This window comes from Prionailurus bengalensis, chromosome B3, assembly GCF_016509475.1.
Source record: "Prionailurus bengalensis isolate Pbe53 chromosome B3, Fcat_Pben_1.1_paternal_pri, whole genome shotgun sequence".
NCBI lineage: Eukaryota > Metazoa > Chordata > Mammalia > Carnivora > Felidae > Prionailurus > Prionailurus bengalensis.
This window is the reverse complement of record NC_057355.1, coordinates 107,146,420-107,171,079: the sequence shown is the minus strand read 5'-3', so window position 1 is coordinate 107,171,079 and position 24,660 is coordinate 107,146,420. Positions and strand designations below refer to the sequence as shown.

Genomic DNA, 24,660 nt, shown 5'->3' with positions numbered 1-24,660 from the left:
AATAGAACTTTACTCCCTCACAGTTCTGGGGGCTAGAAGTCTGAAGAGAAGGTGTTGGCAAGGCCATGTTCTCTCTGATAGCTCTAGGGGAGAGTCCTTCCTTACCTCTGCCAGCATTGCATGGTGCTCTTTGGCTTGTAGATACATCACTCCAGGCACATGGCCATCTCTTCCCTGTGTGTCTTCCCACGGTCTTCTCTCTGTATCCAGATTTCCTCTTTTCAGAAGGTTAGCAATCATGGTGGATCAGGGTACACCTTTGTGACCTCACTTGAATTTGATTGTCTCTGTAAAAGACCCTATTTCCAAATAAGGTCATATTCTGAGGTCCTGGGTTAGAGACTTCAAGGTCTCTTTTTGGCAGCACACAATTCAACCCATCACACCTCCCCAGGCCTCACAATGGCCCGTATGCCATTTTGAAGACTTTGCCTCCTGTCCTATTTCTCCCCTTGTTCCCCACTAGGGAAGTACTGCTGAAAAGAAGTGAACTGGCTCCTTTCTTACTCAAAGGTACTTGAGTGTGGCCGAATGCTGGACCTCACTTCACTACTACAGGGTTCTAGTAATCACCACACTGTCCTTGAAGAGAGCTCCCAGCACCCAAACTTTAGCACTCTCATTAGAGTACAGAGAAGAGGTAAGGGACATGAAAGAGCCACCACTGGTGTTTTGGTGTTAGCCATTGTAGTAGTGGTTTAGTGCTCTGCTGATCCAGGCAAAAGGGCCATTTGCCTTCAGATTCCAACCTGCTTCTCTACTGCTTTATACTGGGCACCATATTTAAGCTCCTCAAAATGATTTTTTTTCTTTTTGATACATTCAACATTACAGAATTAGTTCACTTTTTCTTTGATGAATACATTGAAATGAATTCTTTTGTATCCTAGGCCACAGTTTCCTTCTAAAGGGATTCTACTGGAATGAGCTCCTTCTGGCTTTTAAAGGGGAGGGTGGGGGGGGTGGTTCAAGTAGAAATGAAAGGACACTAAACAGCAACACAAGAGACTCAAGTATGAAACTGGTTGGTAAAGTAGATTTTAGGTCAAAAACTGTATTTAGAGACAAAGAAGGTCATTATATAATGATGAAAGGGTCAGTTTAACAGGGACATATAACAGTTGTAAAAATATATGCATCCAATATCAGAACATCTAAATATGTAAGACAAATATTGACAGATCTGAAAGTATACATTGACAATAAACAATAATAGTAGGAGACTTCAACACCCTACATTCAATAATGGGCAGAACACCCAGACAGAAAGATTGAAAGAAACAAGGGACTTGAACAACACTAGAGACCAAATAGACCCAACAGACATATACAGAACTTTTCACCCAACAGCAGAATACACAATCTTCTCAAGTGCACATGGAACATTCTCCATGATGGGTCACATGTTAGGTGACAAAACAAGTCTTTTTTTTTTTTCCAGTTTCAATGGATGCTTCTATATTATTTATTGAATAGATCACCAACTTTGTCTCCCTACCTACCCACAGTTAGAATTTCATCTTATTTCCATGCTGAGCAGTGAAACAACGACAAAGCTAATCAGAATAAGCTACTTCAAACAGGGAAGCTAACACAGCTCATTTTCTTTTAACAGGCAAAATATAAATATATGCAATCTAGAATGCACAACGGTTTAGTCACTAAGAAATTCAGATTGTATCTTGGTGCGGTAAAGAAGAGCTGAGATGCCGTGCAACTGTTTTAAGGGTTCCTGGCACTACATCTCTTAGCCACTAGCTGAATCTTGACATAGGGGAAGATTTTAGCTAATGCCAAGTAGAGATGCAACAGGTGCTAAGTTGACTTAGGGGCTGTGCACAGGAACCAAAAGGCAGGAAAGTACTAAACACTGCTGAGAGCATCCACCCCAGGAAGGATTTTACCTTCCAGGAGCTCTAACCTGGCACCACCCCCGGGGCTCACATGGCTGACTTTATCCTCTGTGTTCCATTTGGCACAGCAAGTGGCAGTGTCTCCACCACCTATGATGGTGATGCAGCCCCTGGAAGTGGCTTTCACCACCACATCCATGAGGGCTTTGGTTCCTTGGGCAAAAGCTTCCCATTCAAATACGCCCACAGGGCCATTCCACAGAGCGACTGCCTCAGCATACTTCTTGCTGCTCTCAGGACCACAATCCAAGCCCATCTAGCCAGAAGTTATGCCAGAGGCCACAGTGGCTTGCCCTGTCTTGGCATTCTCATCAAACTTTTCAGCAGTGACAAAGTCAACAGGCAAGGTAATTTCCACACCATTCTTCTCAGCTTTGGACATCAGATCTTTGACGATCTTGGCTTCCTCTTCATCAGAGAAGTGCCAATCTCCATGTTGTTGAGCACCTTAAGGAAGAAGATAAAAGCCATTCCACCACCAATAATCATCTCATTGACTTTGTCCAGCATATTATTGATCAGCTGGATCTTGTCTACAACTTTAGCTCCGCCCAGGATGGCCAGGAAGGGTCGCTCTGGGCTCTCCAAGGCCTTGGCAAAGTAGTTCAGCTCCTTCTTCATCAAGAAAAGCTCCAGCCTTCTGTGGCAGATTGACTCCCACCATGGAGCTGTGGGCTCGGTGAGCAGTGCCGAAAGCATCATTGACATAGACATCTCCTACTTGGAAAGTGAAGCTTGGAAGGCTTCTATTTTGGCTGGCTCAGCTTTAACCTTATTCCCAGAAGCGTCTTTTCCCTTCCCCTCTTCCTCCACATGAAAGCAGAGGCTCTCCAACAGGATGACAGACCCAGCAGCTGGGTCAGCACAAGCTTTCTCCACTTCTGGGCCCACACAGTCCTTTAAGAATAAAACATCCTTGCCAAGCAGAGATTTGAGTTCTACAGCAACTGGCTCCAAGCAACTGGCTTGTCAGGCGTGGGGGCACCATCAGGCAGGCCCAGATGGCTCATAAGAACAACTGACTTAGCTCCATTGTCCAAGCAGAATTTGATGCCTGGGATGGCAGCCTTGATTCTCTGGTTGTTTGTTATCTGGTTGTTCTTCATTGGAACGTTGAAGTCCACTCTCATGATGACCCACTTCGCCTTCACGTTCAGCTTGTCCAGAGTCTGCTTATTAGAAAGCGACATCTTGGCAATTCAATGGCAGCAAGGCTGAAGGCTTAAACAGCGGAGAAGAAAGCGGCCAACGTGCGCTCCAATCGCACACAGAATCACTGACAAAACAAGTCTTAACAAATTTAAGAAGATAAAATTATACCATGTATCATTTCTGACCACAATGGAATGAAACTAGAAATCATTAAAAGCAAGAAAATGGGAAAACTCACATAATATGTGGAAATTAAACAATACAATCTTGAACAATCACTGGGTCAAAAAGGAAATCAAAAGGGAATTTAAAGGGCGCTGGGTGGCTCAGTCAGTTAAGCATCCGACTTCAGCTCAGGTCATGATCTCACGGTTTGTGGGTTTGAGCCCCGCATCGTGGGAATCTATCCCTCTATAATCTCTTGATGGCAAATTGATACCGTCTTCCTTTTTGCTTAATGGAATGTAGCCCGTGGCTTTTTGTTTCCCCTCAGTGGGAGGGAACACCCAGATTCTGGCTACCACAAAATATATTCCTAACAGAATAGATGGAGATTTCTTCAGGGACTCTATTATGTTCTGTTAGGTTATCTGCGTGAACCCATGTGGGTGCCTAGTTTATGGCAGAGTCTTTAATCTCCCTACCTACATTGGGAAGAACAGTGCTAGACCAAGAACATTTTCTCCTGGGCTTATAGGGTTTCTTACTAGGTAAAGTACATTTAACTTTTTTCATTTTTACAAACATTTACCTTAGTTTTATTTGCGTTCTTTAAATTCCAAGTTGGTTATTATATTAAATGTTTTGAGCCAATTGACTAATATGTATGTAATTGAGCTGTCTGATTTATTAGTGAATAGATCATTTTAAAACAATTATTTTAAGGCTATTAAATGAGACCTTTTAGCAATGATATGGCATCATTGAGTCAGACACTATGCTGGGCTCTTTACAAACATCGTTTCTAATCCTCAGAATTTCAAAATCCTACATGATTAAATTTTTATATGTATTGTCCAAATGAGTAAACTGTAACTAAAGACGTTTAAATAACTGACACAAGTTTACATAACTACCAAGTGATAAAGCAGGGACTTGGACCCCTGTTTGTCTGGGCTCTTACCATTGAGTGACACTGTCTTTCCTGTGTTTCTCTGCCCCTCTCCCTACAGTCTCTAGCTCAGAAGCAGTGCTGACTCAGCAAGACTATTTGGTTGCTAGTGAAGAAAATCACTGAAGTATATGAACCATAAATGGGCATTTATTGGAAGAACATACAAATTCCAAAGGCTTAACCGCAGAGGATGGAGTATTTTCCCAAACACACAATTTTGCTGCTTTGACCTTTGTGATTAAAGAAGAAGGTACTTATTCAGGCATTACCTAACAACCCTGCCATCAACAGGGGCAAAAAAGAAAGTGCACAAATCTTAAAGAGCTCTATACCGTGACTTAATTTTACACACACATTCATCCTAAACCGTAACACGCATCCACATTGCAACAGAAAAAGAAATCGTAATAGCTCAAGCCACTGTGACAATTCATTTTTCAACTTCAGAAGCTCATTCATCTGGCAAAACTGAGAATTCAGAAATCTCATTGACTGTGAAATCATGGTTAAGTAAGAGTTACCATTTTTTCTTTAAATGTTTATTTATTTTTGAGAGAGAGACAGAGCTCAAGTGGGGAGGGTTAGAGAGACACAGAATCCGAAGCAGGCTCCAGGCTCTGAGCTGTCAGCACAGAGCCTGACGCGGGGCTCGAACTCACAAACTGTGAGATCATGACCTGAGCTGAAGTCGGAAGCTTAACCAACTGAGCCATGCAGGCGCCTCAAGTTACCATTTTTAAATAAAAATTGAATAATAATTCAGGTATAATAAAATTAACTGGGAACCAATCTTAGAACCAATTGACTTAGAATCTGGTGATTCAAAATGTCCTTCAGGGTCTTGCAATAGCAATGATCATTAATGTCTTCATGAATGTCAGTTCTTGCCCTACTGGCCTGGATATAAAAGTAGTATGAGACCCTGAGGAAGTTGCCTTTTTCCTCTAGTATTTTTTTCTAATAAATGCTGAACTGCTAAAGATTTTGAATTATATGTATATATATTTTTAAAAATTTTTAACGTTTATTCATTTATGAGAGACAGAGAGCACAGGCAGGGTAGGGGCAGAGAGAGAGGGAAAGGCAGAATTGAAGCAGGCTCCAGGCTCTGAGCTGTCAGCACAGAGCCCGACGCGGGGCTCGAACTCACAAACTGTGAGATCATGACCTGAGCCGAAGTCGGACGCCCAACCGACTGAGCCACCCAGGTGCCCCTGAATTATATATTTTTAAAAATTCTGAATACATGGCTCTTTTCCTATTATCCATTTCAGTAATATCTTAAGCATCTGTTATGTGCGAATTGCTATGCTGGGTGCTACAAGAGATTCAAAGAGTTGTAAAACACAGTCCTCTCTTTTAAAGAGTTCTTAGTATAGAGATAATAGCAACAACTAAATTTATGGAGTGGCTCATTTTGTTCCAGGCATTGTTTTAAACACTTTATATTAATTTGCTTAGTTCTCGTGAGTACGTTACAATGAAGGCCCCATTTTACAGATGAGAAAATTAAGGCAGAAAGGTTACCAAGCTATTCAGTAATAAATTCTACAGAAAAACTACACAGAAAACTATAAGACCACTCAGTCTAGGATAATTGCCATCCATGAAAAGTTTGAACAAAGTGCTTTGGAGGCTCTGAGATTATTGGGATCAAGGAAGAATTTATGAATGAGACAGCTCTGAGATGGGCTGGCATCTCAGTAGGCAGAGAAACCACCTGCAATGAAGACTTTGATCTTGAACAGGTTGACTTCGACATGCTGCAGCACAGCCGGATGAAGATGTTTAGTTTACAAGACCAGTAGTTTCGGGAGAGGTTGGGCAAGAGATACACCCTGAGAGTTATTTGCGTAGATTCATTTCTGTAGAGGGAGGAGTTTAGAGAGCATGAAGAGAAGACCAAGGATGGAGCCCAGGCAGATCACCCCCTTGTAACAAACAGGAAGAAGACGAGAAGCCAGAGAGAGGGGAAGTGAAGGGGGAATAGTCAGAACCAATGAAGAATGAATTTCTAGAGAAGGTCTGGGGAAAGTGGGTAATGATATTGAATCCTTCAGGAAAGAAGATGGGTGGGAATGGGGCTTGAGGAAAGGCTGTTAGAAGATGAGGAGGCAATTCAGAATTCATGGTGAAGGGATGCACGACTGCCCACATGTAGACCACCCTTAAGAAGTTTGGTAATGACGGGAAACAGAGAGGGAGGGTGGCAGAAGGTAAGATGCCTGGGCAAGAGTTCTGACTAACACATGAGGTGAGGGGGAGCTGATTGAGAAAGGTCCTTGAGGGGGTGGGAAGGAATGGAATGACTTACTTATATTTTTATTTTCCAAATGAATCTGGAAAATCTCAACTTCAGCCATATATGGAAAGAACAGTCAGCCAGTGTTATCTGACATTTTCTAAATTTGCTAAAGACAAAAAAGAGAGAGAGGACAGATATTTAAATCAAATGGAGAGCTTACCTACTCCACTGATCTTCACTGAATCATCTTCAGATGAATCATCATATCTAAAACACTTTTTAAAAATAATTATGCTGGGGCATCTGGGTGGCTCAGTCAGTGAAGTGACCGACTTTGGCTCAGGTCATGATTTCATGATCTGTGAGTTCAAGGCCCGTGTCTGGCTCTGTGCTGACAGCTCAGAGCCTGAGTCTGCTTGGGATTCTGTGTCCCCCTCACTCTGCCCCTCCCCAGCTTGTGCTCTCTCTCCCTCAAAAATAAACATTAAATTTTTTTTTCTAAAAATTAAATAGATTAAAATAAGGAAAATAAGAATACTGCTACTTAAAGATCTTGAGTGTTGGAAATATCTAGAAAAAATGCTAAGTGCTACCTTCATTGCTATATTCATACCATCATTGCTGCCTTTCTAAGATTTTTTTAATGTTTACTTATTTTTAAGACAGAGAGAGTGGGGGAGGAGCAGAGACAGAGGGAGAGAGAATCTGAAGCAGGCTTCACACTGTCAGCAAAGAGCCTGACATGGGGCTTGAACCCACAAACCGTGAGATCATGACCTGAGCTGAAATCAAGAGTTAGTCGTTTAACGGACTGAGATACCCAGGTGCCCCAATCATTGCTAACTTTCTAAATAAGGATGCCACCTGAAACATCAGGGACTTCAGAGAAGAATGACATTCTTGCTAAATATGGCATTGTTGTTTCAGGCCCAATTTAATTTCTAATTACTCTTCAGATGCTCACTTGAAAATATCACAATGCCTGTAATTAATAATGACATTCTGTATACCATAAAATGTTACCTTAGGCAAAAATAAACAACTACCAAGCAGCTGCCAGCAGGGAGCAGCTTAATCTGTTCTCCATCAACATTCTCACAGCAGCATGGCCGGAAGCATAAAATCCAAACTCCTGAGCTTAGAATTCGAGGCCCTTTACGGTGAAATCACCACCCAAATTTCTGGTGGGCTCCTGCTTCTCCTCTCCATGCGCCCCATGCTCATTGGCCACACCCCGTGACTCTGCTGACATCCCCACCCCAGCCCCAGCTCCCTGCCCTGGTTGGGGAGTCGCAAAACAGCTCTGGTAGAGCTGAATGTGTCTCAGACTTGGAGTCAGAAGGATTGTTCTGTCATTGTCCCAAGGTTATCCCCAAGATGATTGACTCTCATCTTGGTGTGATTTTCTGAAAAATAAGATAATCATAATAATTGCCCTGGAGAATGATGATAAAGAACTACATAACTCATGGCAGCAGTTATAAAATGCACATGTTGTAAAAGCACAAAATGCTTTGGAGGTGGGATACCACCCTATACCATACAGGAATTACACTTGGTTGTGAACTGTACTTCAAAAGCTGCCCTTTTCCCCTAACTTCTGGGCCATTTTCTTGAGAACAGAGGACAGATCTTATCCATGTGTTTAGTCAAAGCACTGATTAGAGTGTTAGGATGTGACAAAGCCCAATTGACCTGGATTCATCAGAGAAAGTAAACTTCTAGACATAACAAAAAGAAAGGAGGATCTTGTGAGATTGACAGCTGACATCTCCAGATTCCCACCTCTACTCTCTCACCTTCCTCTTCTTCTTTCACTGTACCCTTTTTGTGTCCTCTCTCTCCGAACCCTGATTTTCCTTCGCTAAGAGAGTAACAAGAGAAATCTGGCTCCTTCTCATGGCTCAGGTGTCCGTTCCTCAGAGAGGCCTTCCCCGATGCCACCTATAGGCCTCTGTTGTATGTGCCCAGTGCTCGCACAATGTTCAGCACCCAATCAACACGTGAACCAGTAAGTCAGATGTTGGCTCATGTGCAACCATGGCTTTCTCTGGTGCCTGGCAGGCTCTTTCCCTTTGTGCCAATGTTTGCCCTCAAAACTCTCCCTAACTGAGCACGCCAGGCAGTCCCTGCCATCCAATAGACAGGACATGGAAACAAAACCGACTACCCACCTCTGGGACAGCAACTTTTGATTTAATTACAACAATTTTCACTAATGTTTGAATGACCGAGAGGTTTAAGGAAGGTGAGGGGCACAGAAAGGACATTAGAATTTGTATTTCAGAAGAAATGTTTTTTTTTTAATTTTTTTTAATGTTTATTTTATTTATTTTTGAGAGACAGAGAGAGACAGCGTGAGCAGGAGAGGGCAGAGAGAGAGAGGGAGACCCAGAATATGAAGCAGGCTCCAGGCTCCGAGCTGTCAGCACAGAGCCTGACACCGGGCTCGAACTCACGAGCTGTGAGATCGTGACCTGAGCTGAAGTCAGACACTCAACCGACTGAGCCACCCAGGCACCCCCAGAAGAAATGTTTTTTATTTTCCATTTAGTGGAAGGAAAAGATAGGAAATAGCATGGGGTCTGTGGTAAGGACATCATTATTCTGCTTAAGCTTCAGAATCCCAGTGTGTAAAATCCCATTTTTCAAATGAAGAATGGAGATTAAGAGGTTAAACTACCCAAGCCAATCTAAAATCACTAGCAAATGATGCCATCACTATTTGATCCAAATCTGTCTAGCCCTAAGAAATTGCCGTTGATGGATGAAAACAAGTAGTCAAGAGACAAAGTCAAAAAGAACTCTTTTTTTTAAAAAAAAATATTTGTTAGAGAGAGAGAGTGAATGCAAATGCAAGTGGGGGAGGAGCAGAGAGAGAGAGAGGGAGAGAGAGAATCCCAAGCATCTCTGATGTTAGGACACAGCCAAAGGTGAGGCTTGACCCAATGAACCACAAGATCATGACCTGAGCCAAAATCAAGAGTTGGATATTTAACCAACTAAGCCACCCAGGTGCCCCTGAAAAGGAGAACTCTTAATCACGTGCTGCTCCAAACACCAACATAGTCTACCCTTCTTTGGTAATGCCTTGTTTTCCTGGTTTGGCATAACTCCCATCAGGGGGCACTAATCCATCTGTTTGCTTCTCTAACAATCTGGCATTAACTAGGGGATTTGCTCTTCCTACCATTTTGCCACAAATGACTGTGTGATGGAGTCACGGAAGCTGAGAATTATAGCCTAACTTTGAGATAAGCACTTTAGAAGCTGCGAGAAGTCCCAGGGGTAGGGAATCTTTGTTTCATGTATAACCATCTTGCTTACCTAGGCATAAAATCAAAGTGAAGGCTTAAATGGGGGAGATCCTACCAATATAGGGGAGAACCAAGACATGCTTTCTTTTTTAATTTTTTTTTAACGTTTACTTATTTTTGAAAGAAAGAGACAGCACAAGTAGAGGAAGGGCAGAGAGAGAGGGAGACACAGAATCTGAAGCAGGCTCCAGACTCTGAGCTGTCAGCACAGAGCCTGACATGGGGCTTGAACTCACGAACCGTGAGATCATGACCTGAGCCAAAGTTGGACACTTAATCTACTGAGCCACCCAGGCACCCCCAAGACATCCTTTCTATTCAATCCTAGAAGCTTCACTGATTCCCTTGCAACCCCTAGAAAAGGCCCACCCAACCAATTGGTTTGGGCCTGATGTTACAGATGATAAATATTAGTCTGGAGAACCCATGTATGGGTGACATTCCATTGGTAATCCTCTAGCTATTTGGAAGCCTCTTCTCTTGCCAACTCCACAGAAGCTGGAAATCCAGACACTCACGGTTGTAAACGTCCCTTTTGTGGGTGACCTTGTGACCCAGCTCTGGCTATTGAGACATAAGTGTGTTGGAAGGAAGCTGGGAAGATTTCCTTCCCTGGTGAAAGAGAAGAGGGGCTTCTACATGTGGCCCCTTTCCACTTCTTCCTGATATGTACAAGGGCATGATGTCTGGGGTTACAATAGCCATCTGTGACCATGAAGCAACAAGCCTGACGATGAAAGACAACATGCTAACGATGGCATGATCATTAGCTGATAAAGAGATAAACTGATAAAGAGATCCTATTGACCAACCACTGATGGGGAGGCAAGGCCATGTGCCAGATATTAGGCCCTGCATTTGGCACTGGTAACATTAAGAGTGAGGACGACAGAGACTCGGTTTGCTGGAAGTCTCACTTCTCAAGGATTTGAGCATGGTCCAGTACTGAACCATCAAGGATCTTGATAGACTAAACATACAACGCTTTCCAGATGTGAGATGTTGCATGCAAGCCCTACAACATGCAACCACTTTCCAAATGTGAGATGCTTGAGACATCTACCAAGAATGGTATGTGGGCCAGGTCTAACCCAGGGTCTAGAAACACAATTAAGAATTTGAGGTATCATCTTCAAAGAGCATGTAAACATCAGATACTGCAGAAACTGCAATGAGCCTAAATACAGGGGGATATATATTTCTATGCAACTGAGGGGTCAAACTCCAGGCAGCAGTTGGGTTCTCTTGGCCCTGTTAGCAGTGAAAGGTAAACAGAAACAACTTGTTAGCCATAAATAAAAATCAATTTCAGCATAGGACTGGGGAATTCTAATATGTGGTCCTGGCTACTGAGCAAAAGTCTGCCTTAAAAATATTAACGGGATTAGTATTTCCCTGATGATGAGTGATGGGGAGCATCTTTTCATGTGTCTGTTAGCCACAGTGAGATACCACCTGACCTGTCAGAATGGCTAAAATTAACAACACAGGAGACAACAGATGCTGGTGAGGGTGCAGAGAAAGGGCAACTGTCTTACACTGTTGTTGGGAAGGCAAACTGGTGCAGCCACTCTGGAGAACAGTATGGAGGTTCCTCAAAAAGTTAAAAATAGAACTACCCTACAACCCAGCAACTGCACTGCCAGGTATTAATCCAAAGGATACAAAAATACAGATTAAAAGGGGCACATGCACTCCAATGTTTATAGAAGCATTATCAACAACAGCCAAACTATGGAAAGAACCCAAATGTCCATCAACCAATAAATGGATAAAGATGTGGTTTATATAAACAATGGAATACTACTCGGTGATAAAAAAGAATGAAATCTTGCCATTTGCAATAGCATGGATGGAAGTAGAATGTATTATGCTAAGTGAACTAAGTCAGTTAGAGAAAGACAAATATCATATGATTTCAGTCATATGTGGAATTTAAGAAACGAAACAAATGAACATGGGGAAGGGCAAAAAGAGAGAGGGAAGAAACCATAAGAGATTCTTAATAATAGAGAACAAACACAAACTGATGGTTGATGGAGGGATGTGAGTGGGGATGAGCTAAATGGGTGATGGGTATGAAGGAGGCCACTTGTTATGATGAGCACCGGGTATTATATGTAAGTGATGAATCACTAAATTCTGCTCCTGAAACCAGGATTAGACTATATGTTAACTAACTAGAATATAAATAAAAATTTGAAAAAAAAAATAACTGGAACAGGGGCACCTGACTAGCTCAACTTGGAAGAGCATGCAACTCTTGATCTCTGGGTCATGAGTTTGAGCCCAATACTGGGTACAGAAATTACTAAAAAAATAAATAAATGAACTTAAAAAATATTAAGTGAAACATAAATCTATCTGTATTACTGAAGTAAAAAACATGCATAAGAGAAGTGAGATGTGGCTTTTGACTCAGTGAACAGCATCTATAGCTACTGAAGGATCAGAAAATTTTTTTAGACAATCATATTAAGCATATGTTTTCTTTATGTTTTTATTTTAAAAAGCTTTACTTTTTTTCTAACTACAAAGGTATACATGCTTACGGAAAAATGTTTAAATACAAAAATACTGTGAAGAAAAAAGTTCACATTACCCACTGGATTAGTTTCCTATGGCTGCTGTAACAAATTACCACAAACTTAATGGCTTAATACAACACAGATTTACTATCTTACACTTCTGGACTTTAGAAGTCTCACTGGGCTAAAAATCAAGGGGTCTGCGGGGCTATGTTTCTTCTGGAAATTTAAAGGGAGAATCTCTTTCCTTTCCTTTTCCACTTTCTAGAGGCCACCTGCATTCCTTGGCTCATGGCCCTTCATCCTCCTTAAAGGCAGCAAGGCAGTGTCTTTAAATCTCTAACTCTGATACTGATTCTCCTGTCTCCCTCCTTCCATTTCTAGGGACTCTTGTGGTTACACTGGGCCCATCTGGATAATCTAGAATACTTTCCCTATCTCAAGGTCTACTGATTATAACCCCTAATTCCATCTGCAATTTTAATTACCCCTTACCATGTAACATAACAGAGTCAGAAGTTCCAGGGATTAGGACGTTTGGGGGAGTCATTATTTTACCTACCACACCCATAATTTTACTAACCAGGAATAACCACAGTGAACGTTTTACTGAATAATTCTTTCCAGACCATATCCCATGCATATGCATATAGAGATATACCTGTATACATTGCATTCATTTATATGGATATATAAAAATTGAATATTACACCTCTCTTTTGCTACTTGCTTTTTCCACTTAACCTCATGGGAACTGTGTGTGTGTGTGTGTGTGTGTGTGTGTGTGTGTAAATTTCTACCCATTATTTTTAATAGCTACCACATTATTATTTTACCATTAGTGTTTTTTGAGTATATACCATGTGTTGAACACAGCATTAAATGCTGACATAATTTAATCCTTACAACAATCCCGTGAACTAAGAACTATTATAACCACCACCATCCCTTCAGAACCAGGACCCTGGAGGGCATCCATAGAGAGATGAAGTTGCTCAAGAGACACTCATCTGGTTAGTGGTAGTTCTCACTTTACCTCATAACATGCTCTGAACTACAGGGTGGCCTGCCTCTCGCAGGATATGCCACACAGCTGTCCCTTGGATTATTTAAAACCAGTGTCCCAGGGCACCTGGGTGGCTCAGTTCATTAAGCGTCTGACCTCAGCTCAGATTATGATCTCATGGCTCCTGAGTTTGAGCCCCACATCAGGCTCACTGCTGTCAGCACAGAGCCCACTTTGGATCCTCTGTTCTCTCTCTCTCTGCACCTCCCCTGCTCATGCTCTTTCTCTCTCTCTCAAAAATAAATAAACGTTTGAAAAAAATTAGAAATAAAAAATAAAACCAATGTCCTACCATAAACCATTTTGGCTCTTTGTAATATTTTACTATTTAAAATAGAACTGAAATAAACAAGATCATGCTAGTGTCTGTGGATACACCTGTAATGATTTTTTAAGAAACGGTTCTTAGAAGTATTGCTACATGCTAAGTCTTCTTATGTGTATTTCCAAATTGTCTGGAGGACAAGGTATAGTATACTATTCACACTCCTAGTGCCAACATTTTGAATTACTATTCTTTTTAATCTTAACAATATGATGAGGAAAATGGGTGCATTATTTTTTCTTTGACTGCTAATTTCTTTAAATGTTCTTTCAATATGGGATTTTTTTTTTTCTTTTGTGAAGTGCTTGTTCATGTTGTTTGCCCAGATTTCTATTTGGGGATTAATAAAGTTCCTTTTGAAAAGGATGGTTTGGATTTTGTAAAGGTCATCCCACATAAAAGGAACTCTGAGTCAAAGTAGAAGCTTGAAATACCTCAGAAAGCATGTTCAGGAAAAAGAATAGGAACAAGAAGGAAATAGACATAAAATGTCATAAAATCTAAAAAAAAAAAAAATCCAGTAAGGGTGGAAGGGGGCACTGAATGCCCCCTTAGGGATTGTCCTCATTCATAGACAATGAAAGCAATGTGGTCCAAATGAGATAGTAGAAAGAACATTCTGGTAACAGCATAAAGGTTGGCTTGGGATGGTCCAGTCTAGGTAGCTCAAGGATAGAGGAATTTAGGGTGCCTGGGTGGCTCCGTCATTGAGCATCTGACTTTGGCTCAGGTCATGATCTCACAGTTGGTGAGTTCAAGTCCCACATCAGGCGAGCTTGTCCCCCGTTTAGGGTGAGCACAAGCCCTGCTCCGGGTAAAGTATGACCACTGGGTGAGTCCCACTTCTCTCTCTCTCTCTGCCCCTCGCTCACTTGCACCCTCTCTCTAAAAGAAAGAAAAAGAAAGAAAGAAAGAAAGAAAGAAAGAAAGAAAGAAAGAAAGAAAGAAAGAAAGAAAAGAAAGAGCTACAGGTCTGTAGGAACCCAAGGGGACATAAAGAACCCACAGAGCTGCCACAGCCCTGCACCATGCCCACACACCCACGCTGACTGCCGAGCAGTTGCAGACTGCAGGAGGCAGCGGCTCCCACTCCTGCCATCTCTGCAGCCACAAAAACGGCTGGGACTTGCACTCAACTATGGTGGTCTGAAACTGCCACTCCTGGAGAATGGCTTCTAGCCCGCTAACGTCCCACTAGTGTCCCCTGTTGGTGGACCGTAGGAAACCATCTGGCAAGAGTATTTGAGAAATGTAGTTTCCAGGTTTTGGCCCCTGCCACACAGAGGGGTGCACAGAAAAGCAGGGAGAGATCTGAATGCCAATAGACCAAGTCTAGCAGAAGAGGGGACCCAGGAGAGTGTTCACGGCCAGGATATGGCTCTCCCTGGAAGGAGGTCTGGATTCTGGAACTAGTTTTGTTATTGGTGTGCCACGTCTTCTCCAAGGCAGTATAGCATAGTGACTCAGGGCATAAGCTCAGTGTCGTGCTTTGAAAGTGGGAAATAATACCTAGCTCAGAAGATATTTTAAACGTTAAATGGGTTACTGTAAAGGACTTAGGAGGTGCCTGAACGTAGTAAGCATTTAACAAATGATGGCTGTTGTCATTGTTACTATCATTTTGATTTTGCCATCTGTAAAGTTATAAGAGGAGGATTAAAGCATCTTTGCTGATTTCTCACCAATCAGAGGAAAGGGGAACTAACAGTGGCCCTCAGTCTGAGCCTGGCACTGGGCGGAATTTTCGAGGTGCGGAGAAAAAGAAATAATATCCCTGCCTCCAAGAGCTTATCGTTTGACAAGAAGACAGAGGGGAATCACTGATTCAACGTAAAAATGTGCTCAGTGATAGACCAGAAGATACAGGGAAAGTTCTAGAAGAGGGTTTTTGCAGCATAGTGGAGAGATTTACATAGACTCCACTTTAAATCCAAAATTATGTTCTGTCAGCCTGGGCAGATCACTTAGTCACCCCTGCCTGTTTCCTCGACTGTAAAAGGGGAGATCGTACTTGAACCTGCCTCACAAAGCCTTTGTGAAAATTAAGCCAGCTGCTGTCCAGAAAGCTCATCCTGTAGTACCTGACACAGAAGTGTGTTCAAAAGTGATCGTTAGTATGGTTCCAGTGGCCCAAGAGAAATCTGGGACCCAGGCTAAAGAAATGCAAACTGAAGGAGGAAAGGACGGCTGAAGAGCGGCCCAGCCCTCCAGGATCGCTTAATTATTGTGGTTGAAATTTCTTTTAACTTCAGGTTCTTTTACTTGGGAGGTATCTACCCCAGGGGGCGCACGAGACCTTCGCGTCTCTGTTGCCCGTGGCAACCGGCAGCCCCGGCGGCGTCAGGCCTGGTAGGCAACGCGCTGGGGCAGCAAGATGGCCCTGAGCTCCTGGTCCCCAGAGCTGGGGTTCGGCGGGAAGGTGCTGCTGCAGGCAGCAGCCGTCTCCACCGGCCCCTCCCTGGAATTATGCACCTTCCCCTCCTCCCTGGGCTCCTCGGTCGCGACCGCTGCGCTGGAGCAGCTCTTTGTTGTGGGTAAGAAGCCTGCGGGCGCAGGGAGGAAGGGAGGAGGCCTCGGAAGTGGCATCTGGCTGGCACTGGGGGGGATGGGGGGTGGTGAGCCTCCCTCAGTGGGGACCTGCCTGCGGGAACCCCAGGAGTCCCTGGCTGAAGCAGAGCCTCCTCAGGTTCCTTGGGGGAGAGAGAGGCGGCTTGGTGGGACCCAGGGTTCAGCTCTCCTGCTCTAGTGCCACTAAAGTGACTTGGCCCAGCTCTCACTAGCGACTGGTGACAAATCCTGGGCAAATCCTTAACTCTCAGGCCACTGCCATTTGCCTGAGACTAGGGTGTCCACCCGCATTTAGATGATGCATTTAATTTCAGGGGTGTCTGGGTGGCTTGGTGAGTTAAGGGTAGACCTTTGATCTCAGATTCCTTAGCTCAAGCCCTACCTTGGGCTCCCTGTTGGGCCAAAGCCTACTTTTAAAGAAACAAAAGAAAAAAAGATTATGCATTTAATTTCAGCTTCTCCCTTCTTGCCTTTTCTTTGCAAGTTAACTTCCTCCAACATTTTGCCACGGTAAAGTGGAGAATTTAACAGGCAAACGAGAAAGGGAGTGTTTAAGAAGTTCCTGTTGTGTTAGACAAGGAAAATTAGACATGAATGTTTAGTGGATGCACACATGATACCTTGGATAGGTCCAGGTTAAAATGCCTCTTCAGTTAGAAAGCTGAACCTGCAATCAAGGCACCTAAGTTTAAGGTAAGATATGGTCCAAGAAAGGGCGTTTCTTGTTTAGCTCATAAACCATTTAGGCCAAACAACAAAGCATCTCCTCTCTTTAACATCAGCTTCTCATGGGTTCAAGGTAATCATCTTGACTTTTATCATAATGTTACTATTAGTTTGGGATAGTTTCTTTTTTTCTTCTTAGATGAACTAATTTAACTTCACAATTCCTATGAGATAAGCTTGGATGAATATTATCATGAAGAATGTTAACCACCAGAGACCTAAATGAGTTACAGGTGCCCAAGGTCATTGCCAAATGATAGAGCTAGGGCCTTGAAATCTTTTTATACTCCATCTCTAGATCTGCATGTGCATTTAATCCCAGCACTTCGATGTGCAAATATTTTTCTGCGAATAATTTCTGGACTTTAAGAAAGTTTTTTGTAGGAAAAAAAAAAAACTTCATTAAGCCTCAGGTGTGGGTTATCAAATACGCAGCTCTCCAGCCTGTTTGCAAGTGGGAACAGCTTGTGCTCATTCATTCCATTAGAAGAAGGGGAAGGAGATAACAGGCAGTGCCTGTCTCTTCCTAACGCACACTTGTCTGCAAACCCAGTAACTGATTTTCACTTGGTTTGAGAGCTTCGTTCATTAAGAGAATCCATGCTCCCCGGAACTCAGGGCAGAAATTGCTGTCTACTCTCCTGAGAGTAGAGACCATTAAGGGCAAGGACTCGAGTCACACCAACTTGGGTTGAATCTAGACTCCTATCTGTGTTCTGTGACCATGAACATATGACATAACCTTGAAAGTCAGATTTCTCACCTGTGACATGGGAGTCATCCTAAGATTATAGTAATCAACTTACATAATACATGTAAAACATGAATGGTGTTCACATGAATGGTGACAGAGCCAAGGTAAGTAAAGCCTCCTCTGTTCTCCCTGCTGTTTCCTTTCATCCTTTTTCCCTTCCTTCTTTCCACTCAGTACGTATCTTGTCTCCATTACCACTGCTAATATTTCACAAGCCTCTCTTCTCATGTGCCTCCTACTTATGGTGTATGAGGGAAAGGAGACGCTTTTCATATGTCAGGGAATGAAAAGGGCTAGAAGTTCTGTGCTCGTCACACCTACCAATTTTCAAACATTTACTCTCATCCCAGGATTAAAATATTGGCACAGAAAAAGAAGTGACATAAGGGACTTTTAAACAGTTAATTAAATGAGTGGGGTTTTTTTGCATAATATTATACTTCCATGTATACAAATATATGTATATGAAAACATTCTCACACCTACATTATAGGCATGTTACATTTCTTCCTTTCCTAAGTATTTGTTGAATTTTTTGTCCCATTCTATACAGATTCCCTCTTTCTATCATGAGAGATGCAAAGATAGGGTTTGCCGTCAAGAAGCATAGGGGTGCCTGGGTGGCGCAGTCGGCTGAGTGTCCGACTTCAGCCAGGTCACGATCTCGCAGTCCGTGAGTTCGAGCCCCGCGTCGGGCTCTGGGCTGATGGCTCAGGGCCTGGAGCTTGTTTCCGATTCTGTGTCTCCCTCTCTCTCTGCCCCTCCACCGTTCATGCTTTGTCTCTCTCTGTCCCAAAAATAAATAAACATTGGAAAAAAAAAAAGAAGCATAAAATATATACCTAAGTTAAAATATTATGAAATAGGAAACATGTTCAAAACAGATTCATATTAAGTGCTAGAAGAATTCAGAGATAGAAGATATAATTTTCAGCTGGGCAGGCATTTGAGCTAGATCTAAAAGGTTAAATAGAATTTGGACTAACACTAAGAGATCTTTCATTTTCTAATTGTTTTCTTTTTTTAGAACAATCACTGCAAAGTGACTATTTTAAATGCAACGAAGAAGCTAGGAGCTTTCTTAAGGACATTGCTATCGCTGTTAAGAAATTGGTATTGTATTATCTCTAAGAGCTATTTTTTTCAATCTTCCACTTCTTCATTAACCTTTAATTTAGCACCACCTCTGTTCAAGGTACTTGAATAGATGAATAGGGAAACTATTTCCCTTGAGTGAAGAAAATTTCTACCTCAGTTTACTGAGCTTTTGCCCCAGTGTTCATCAGCTGTGGAATGTTGCCTGGTTTTCCATTCAGGACACTGACTTAAGGACCTGTGCTATGTGTGGATGGAGGCCGGCCTGCTTAGGAGAGGCAGTACCTGTGCTAAAGGAGCTCAGTGAAGGGGTGGGCCACGTGGGCAAATGCTTGACCCCAATGTATAAACCATGCACGGTGCCAATTTACTCAGTTCGTTAGAAGCAATTTCTTATATAACTGCTGAAAGATTATTTGACCAGACAGTGCCGGTCAGTGAAAACAAAGCAACTCTTTTTTCTGCTAACTTGGCCCCATCAAAGAAATATTTAAAGAATTTCCTTTTGAAGTGTCACAAACTGGGCCCTCCTGGGCCCTGGATGATGTTTCCAGTGCTTTCCCCACAGAGTGAGAATGGCGAGGTCTCTTCATTTGATTTTAAAATACTGAATACAAATCTACTATACATCAAATACCTAAAAATGTAGAAATGTGGCGTAAAGTAAATGAGTTTGAGTCTGCAGACTGCTGAGAAAAGCTCGCCTCTTTTATAATTTTATTTTTCTGTGATTATATATAGTTGTGTATGTATACTACAGCATTATACTTCAGGATCCCACTTAATTGAATACATATATGGAAATACTAGGCGTCTGTGTGGTGCCGCACTGTGGTCCCATGGAAACCTTTTCCTCTGCTTTGTCTTTTTGGTTACGTTTTTCTCCCAAGTTTGAAGGGCTCAAAATATTTATTGTTGCTTCTTAAAAGTATCTAGTATGTCTCCATGTAATATCTGAGCTGTGGAATCTCCGTTTTTGAAAGTAACAAATTTTCACTATTCTGAACGTTTACCCTGGATTTTTTTTTTAAATAGACAAGTAAAAGAAAGTAAAAACCACCATGATCTCAGCATAATCATAAAATAATAAACTAAATTAATATAATCATAATTAACTCTTTGATGAATGTCTTTCCCACTTTCAGGGAATAGATGATACCTGTTTTGAATTTTATTTGTTTACAGAAAAGCCATCATACAATATATATATAATTATGTTATCTGCTTTTTATTACTCAGGTCACAAAATAACTATATCCATTACAACCATTTATTGAAGAGATGATTTATCTATTTTTTTCCACTAACATTTTTGGATGGTTTTCTTTTTTTTTTTAGAAAAAAAATTTTTTTTTTAAATTTTTTTTTCAACATTTATTTATTTTTGGGACAGAGAGAGACAGAGCATGAACGGGGGAGGGGCAGAGAGAGGGAGACACAGAATCGGAAGCAGGCTCCAGGCTCTGAGCCATCAGCCCAGAGCCTGACGCGGGGCTCAAACTCACGGAGCGTGAGATCGTGACCTGGCTGAAGTCGGACGCTTAACTGACTGCGCCACCCAGGCGCCCCCAAAAAAATTTTTTTTAACATTTATTTATTTTTGAGACAGAGAGAGACAGAGCACGAACGGGGGAGGGTCAGAGAGAGGGAGACACAGAATCTGAAACAGGCTCCAGGCTCTGAGCTGTCAGCACAGAGCCCGACACGGGGCTCGAACTCACGGACCCCGAGATCATGACCTGAGCTGAAGTTGGCCACTCAACCAACTGAACCACCCAGGTGCCCCGGTTTTCTTTTTTTAAAAATAAGCCCCACCAAAAAAAGGTCAAGAATCTCCACCAGACTATTTGTTTGGATTTGTAGGTATGTATTAAAAAAAGAAAAAAGAAAGAAAAAAATTGTTCTTTTTATACCTAAGCATATTTCTAGAGGCATTTTTCATTTTTTAATGAAGGAGATTTTTCTCAGCATTACCCTTTTTGTTGGAGTCTTTCCTTTTAAGTTGATTGAAACTGCATGCAAGAAACAAAGAAACATGATTTCTGAGAAGGAAATCTGCAAAGATTAAAAGATAAGTTAACAATGACACCTTAAAAACTGATTTTGGGGGCGCATGGGTGGCGCAGTCGGTTAAGCGTCTGACTTCAGCCAGGTCACGATCTCGCGGTCCGTGAGTTCGAGCCCCGCGTCGGGCTCTGGGCTGATGGCTCAGGGCCTGGAGCTTGTTTCCGATTCTGTGTCTCCCTCTCTCTCTGCCCCTCCCCCGTTCATTCTCTGTCTCTCTCTGTCCCCAAAATAAATAAACGTTGAAAAAAAAAATTAAAAAAAAAAACTGATTATGGAATATTTTTCTATTCCAAATAAAAATAAAAGCAGAAGGTATTGAATGAAAATCAAAGTTTGATCTCTGAAAATGTTTATAATGGGGCATTGCCTGGGAAATCAATTTTATTATTTTAATGCTTTAACTTTTTAAATATGTAATTTAAATTTTCAGGAAGAAATGAGAAAAGCCACAATTGATCTCCTGGAAATTGAAAGCATGGAACTCAGCAGACTATATTTCCTCCTGGAAACTCTTCCCAATAGCATTGGCAGAGAATTGGAAGGTACTTTAAGGTTATCAACTGTAGAAACTTAGTTTATCTTAGAGGAAAATTGAGCCTACTGCTTGTAATAAGACAAGTTGAATCATTATTTTCTGTCAAAATGTAGCTAGAAAAAATACACTACACAAACACAGATCCATCATCACTTTCCCTCATATTGTAAGTGGAAATGATATATATAAAACTTGAACTTACATATTTTAGTTTCTAAATAGACTAAAGATATCTGGATTAGCCCGTTCCAAATTGGTATTTATCGAATTAAATTAGGCAACTTGACTCACCTAAACCACCATCCTAATTTCTGTCCCTGTAAGTTTAGAGACTATATAGGTACCTCATATAAGTGGAACCATACAGTACTTTCCTTTAGTGACTAATTTCACTTGGCATGTCTTCGAGTTTTATCCACACTGTAGCATGTGTCAGAATTTTTTTTCATTTTAAGGTCGAACAATATTCCACTGTGTGTGTGTACCATGTTTTTTTACCTGTTCATCCACTGATGGCCCCTTGGGTTGTTTCTACCTTTTAGCTATTGTGAACAAAGCTGTTGTAAACATGAGGGTGCTGCGGCCCCTGTGTGGCCCGGTCAGTTGAACTTCCAACTCTTGATTTTGGCCCAGGTCATGATCTCAGAGTTTCATGAGTTTGAGCCCCTGATGGACTCTGGGCTGACAGCGCGGAGCCTGCTTAAGATTCTCCCTCTTTCTCTGCCCCTCCCCTGCTCACGCTCTCTCTCTCTCAAAATAAATAAATAATTGTTTAGTTGATGCAAATGTATTTATTTGGTGCAAATATCTATTAGAGTCCCTACTTCCGATGCTTTTGGGCATATATGCAGAAGGGAATTGCTGGATTGTATGGTAATGGAGTACTTTAAGTTTTGAGAAGCTGCCCTACTGTTTTCCACAGTGGCTGCAGCATTTTACATTTCCACCCCAGATGTACAAGGATCCCAATTTCTTCACATTCTTGTTAACATTTGTTCTTTTCTGTTCTTTTTTTTTTTTAAATATAGTCATCCTAATGGATGTGAAATGCTGTATCATTGTGGTTTTGTTTTGCATTTCCCTAATGATTAATGATGTTGAGCATTTTTTCATGTGCTTATTGGTCATTGGGATATCTTCTTTGGAGAAATATCTATTCGGGTACTTTGCTCATCTTTTAACTAGGTCGTTTGGTTGTTATTGAGTTGTGAGAATTCTTTGTATAGTCTGGATGTTAATCCTTTATCAAGTATATTGTTTGAAAATATTTCGACCTATTCCATGGTTTTCCTTTTCATACTATTTTTTTTTGTAATTTTTATTTTGAGAGAGCATGCATGCTGGGGCGGGGATTGGGGGCAGAGAGAGAGGGAGAGAGTGAATCCCGTGTGTGCTCCATGCTGTCAGCACAGAGCCCAGTGCAGGGCTTGATCTCACAATTAATAAAATCATGACCTGAGCCAAGATCAAGAGTCATCCACTAACTGACTGAGTCACCCAAGTGTCCCCTTTTCACTGTGTTGATACTGACTTTTGATGCACAAAAGTTTCAATTTTTGATTTAGTCCAGTTTGCCAATGTTTTTTTTTCTTTTTTTTTAACGTTTATTTATTTTTGAGAGAGAGAGAGAGAGAGAGAGAGAGAGACAGATCGCGAGCAGGGGAGGGGCAGAGATGGAGACACAGAATCCGAAAAAGGCTCCAGGCCCTGAGCTGTCAGCACAGAGCCTGATGCGGGGTCGAAGCCACCAACCACGAGATCATGACCTGAGCCAAAGTCGGCCGCTTAACCGACTGAGCCACCCAGGTGCCCTTAGGATTTTCTTTGGCTGCCTATGCTTTTGGTGTCATATCCAAGAAATCATTGCTAAATCCAATGTCATGAAGATTTCCTCGTATGTTTTCTTCTAAGAGTTTTATAGGTTTGGCTCTTATATTTAGGTTTTTTATTCACCTTTTGTGAAATTTTGTATGTGGTATACAGTAAGGCTCCAACCTCATTTCCCCAGCTGCCAGGAATATTGACTAAGGCTTGTGAGCCTCAGAGCTCAGGTCCTCTGCAGGAATTGACACCGTCCCCTGCCCTATCCCGGAGCATTCTCTCCCCACGTGCGGCCCACACTCTGTGATCAGTCGGTGTGAGAATGCAAAAGTCTGCCTCCCTTGCTCAGTGTAGAACAACTCCCAAGTGTCATCACCGCTCCAAAGCTTCTTACCGCGTAACCTCCGCCTCCTCCAACCCAGTGGTTTAAATTCCAAACAAACTGGGGGCACCCGGGTGGCTCGGTCAGTTAAGCGTCTGACTTTGGCTCGCGTCATGATCTGGCAGTCCTGGGTTCAAGCCCCGCGTCGGGCTCTGTGCTGACAGCTCAGAGCCTGGAACCTGCTTCAGATTCTCTCTCTCTCTCCCTCCCTTCCTCCCAAAGAAAACAAACATTAAAAACAGAACAAACAACAAACCGCAGCAACAACAACAAAACACTTTTTAAGTAGATGTTCCCATTATCCATTTACTGCCTTGCTTGCAGCTCCAAATCTACCTTCATTGTCTGCTTGGTATTGAGAGAGATGGGCCCTGTAATTTGCCCCCTGTACCAGCTGCCGCCACGTTTCATCAGGAGAGAACCCTGGAGGGACACTGGAAGAAAAAGCGGCGGTCTTTCTGGTCCCAGGGTGCTCCTCTCAGCCAGCTCTTGGAGCACACACAGCCTCTCCATGCCGGGCTCCTGCCATGTGTGGCTGTCCACAGTGCCCGGCTGCTTCCTCCAGTACCCCTGGGGCAGCTTCACGGTAGATTGCTACTAGTGAGGCACCAGCCCGTGAACAGCTTCCCTGGCGCTCTTTGGGTGGTTTGGCGGTGAGCTCTGAAGTATGGCAACTCCCTGCGGACAGGTCTCCTCAATTCCTCCAGAAGGTAGATTTCCATGAGTTCTACCAGCCCAGCATTTCAAGAACTTCTGTGCCCAGTGAGCCACAGCACTTTCCCGTGAGGCCGGGTTCCCAGGGCTGGAGTTGCTGCTTCCTTGAACGAACTCTCTCGGCCCCTGGGGGTAGTGGCTGCTCCTCGTGTCTGCTGTTCCTGAATCCTTTCGAGTTCTCTTTTCTTTCTTACCATTCGATCCCTCGTTACTCTAACCTCCTGTTAGAGTCAATAATTCTCTATACTAAAATTTCCCTGTTTTATTTATAGGATTTCTGTCTCCTAATTAGACACTGAGTGACACAACAGCTGTAAAACAATATGCATGGTATTAGT

General features: G+C 42.4%; 1 protein-coding gene and 1 pseudogene across 2 annotated transcripts in view; one reads left to right on the top strand and one right to left on the bottom strand.

Annotated features, from left to right (window-relative positions):
• Positions 1 to 1,441: 1,441 nt before the first annotated feature.
• On the bottom strand, positions 1,442 to 3,179 carry LOC122469166 (annotated as a pseudogene).
• A 12,835-nt stretch (positions 3,180 to 16,014) lies between these two features.
• Positions 16,015 to 24,660, top strand: part of CCDC175 (coiled-coil domain containing 175) — a 77,518-nt gene continuing 68,872 nt past the window's right edge. For both annotated transcript variants that reach the window (XM_043556276.1, XM_043556277.1), the window contains exons 1-3: positions 16,015 to 16,194; positions 18,736 to 18,821; positions 21,301 to 21,412. In XM_043556276.1, the coding sequence (XP_043412211.1) occupies positions 16,035 to 16,194; positions 18,736 to 18,821; positions 21,301 to 21,412 (358 nt within the window). In that variant the 5' untranslated portion in view covers positions 16,015 to 16,034. The remainder of the gene's footprint in view (positions 16,195 to 18,735; positions 18,822 to 21,300; positions 21,413 to 24,660) is intronic.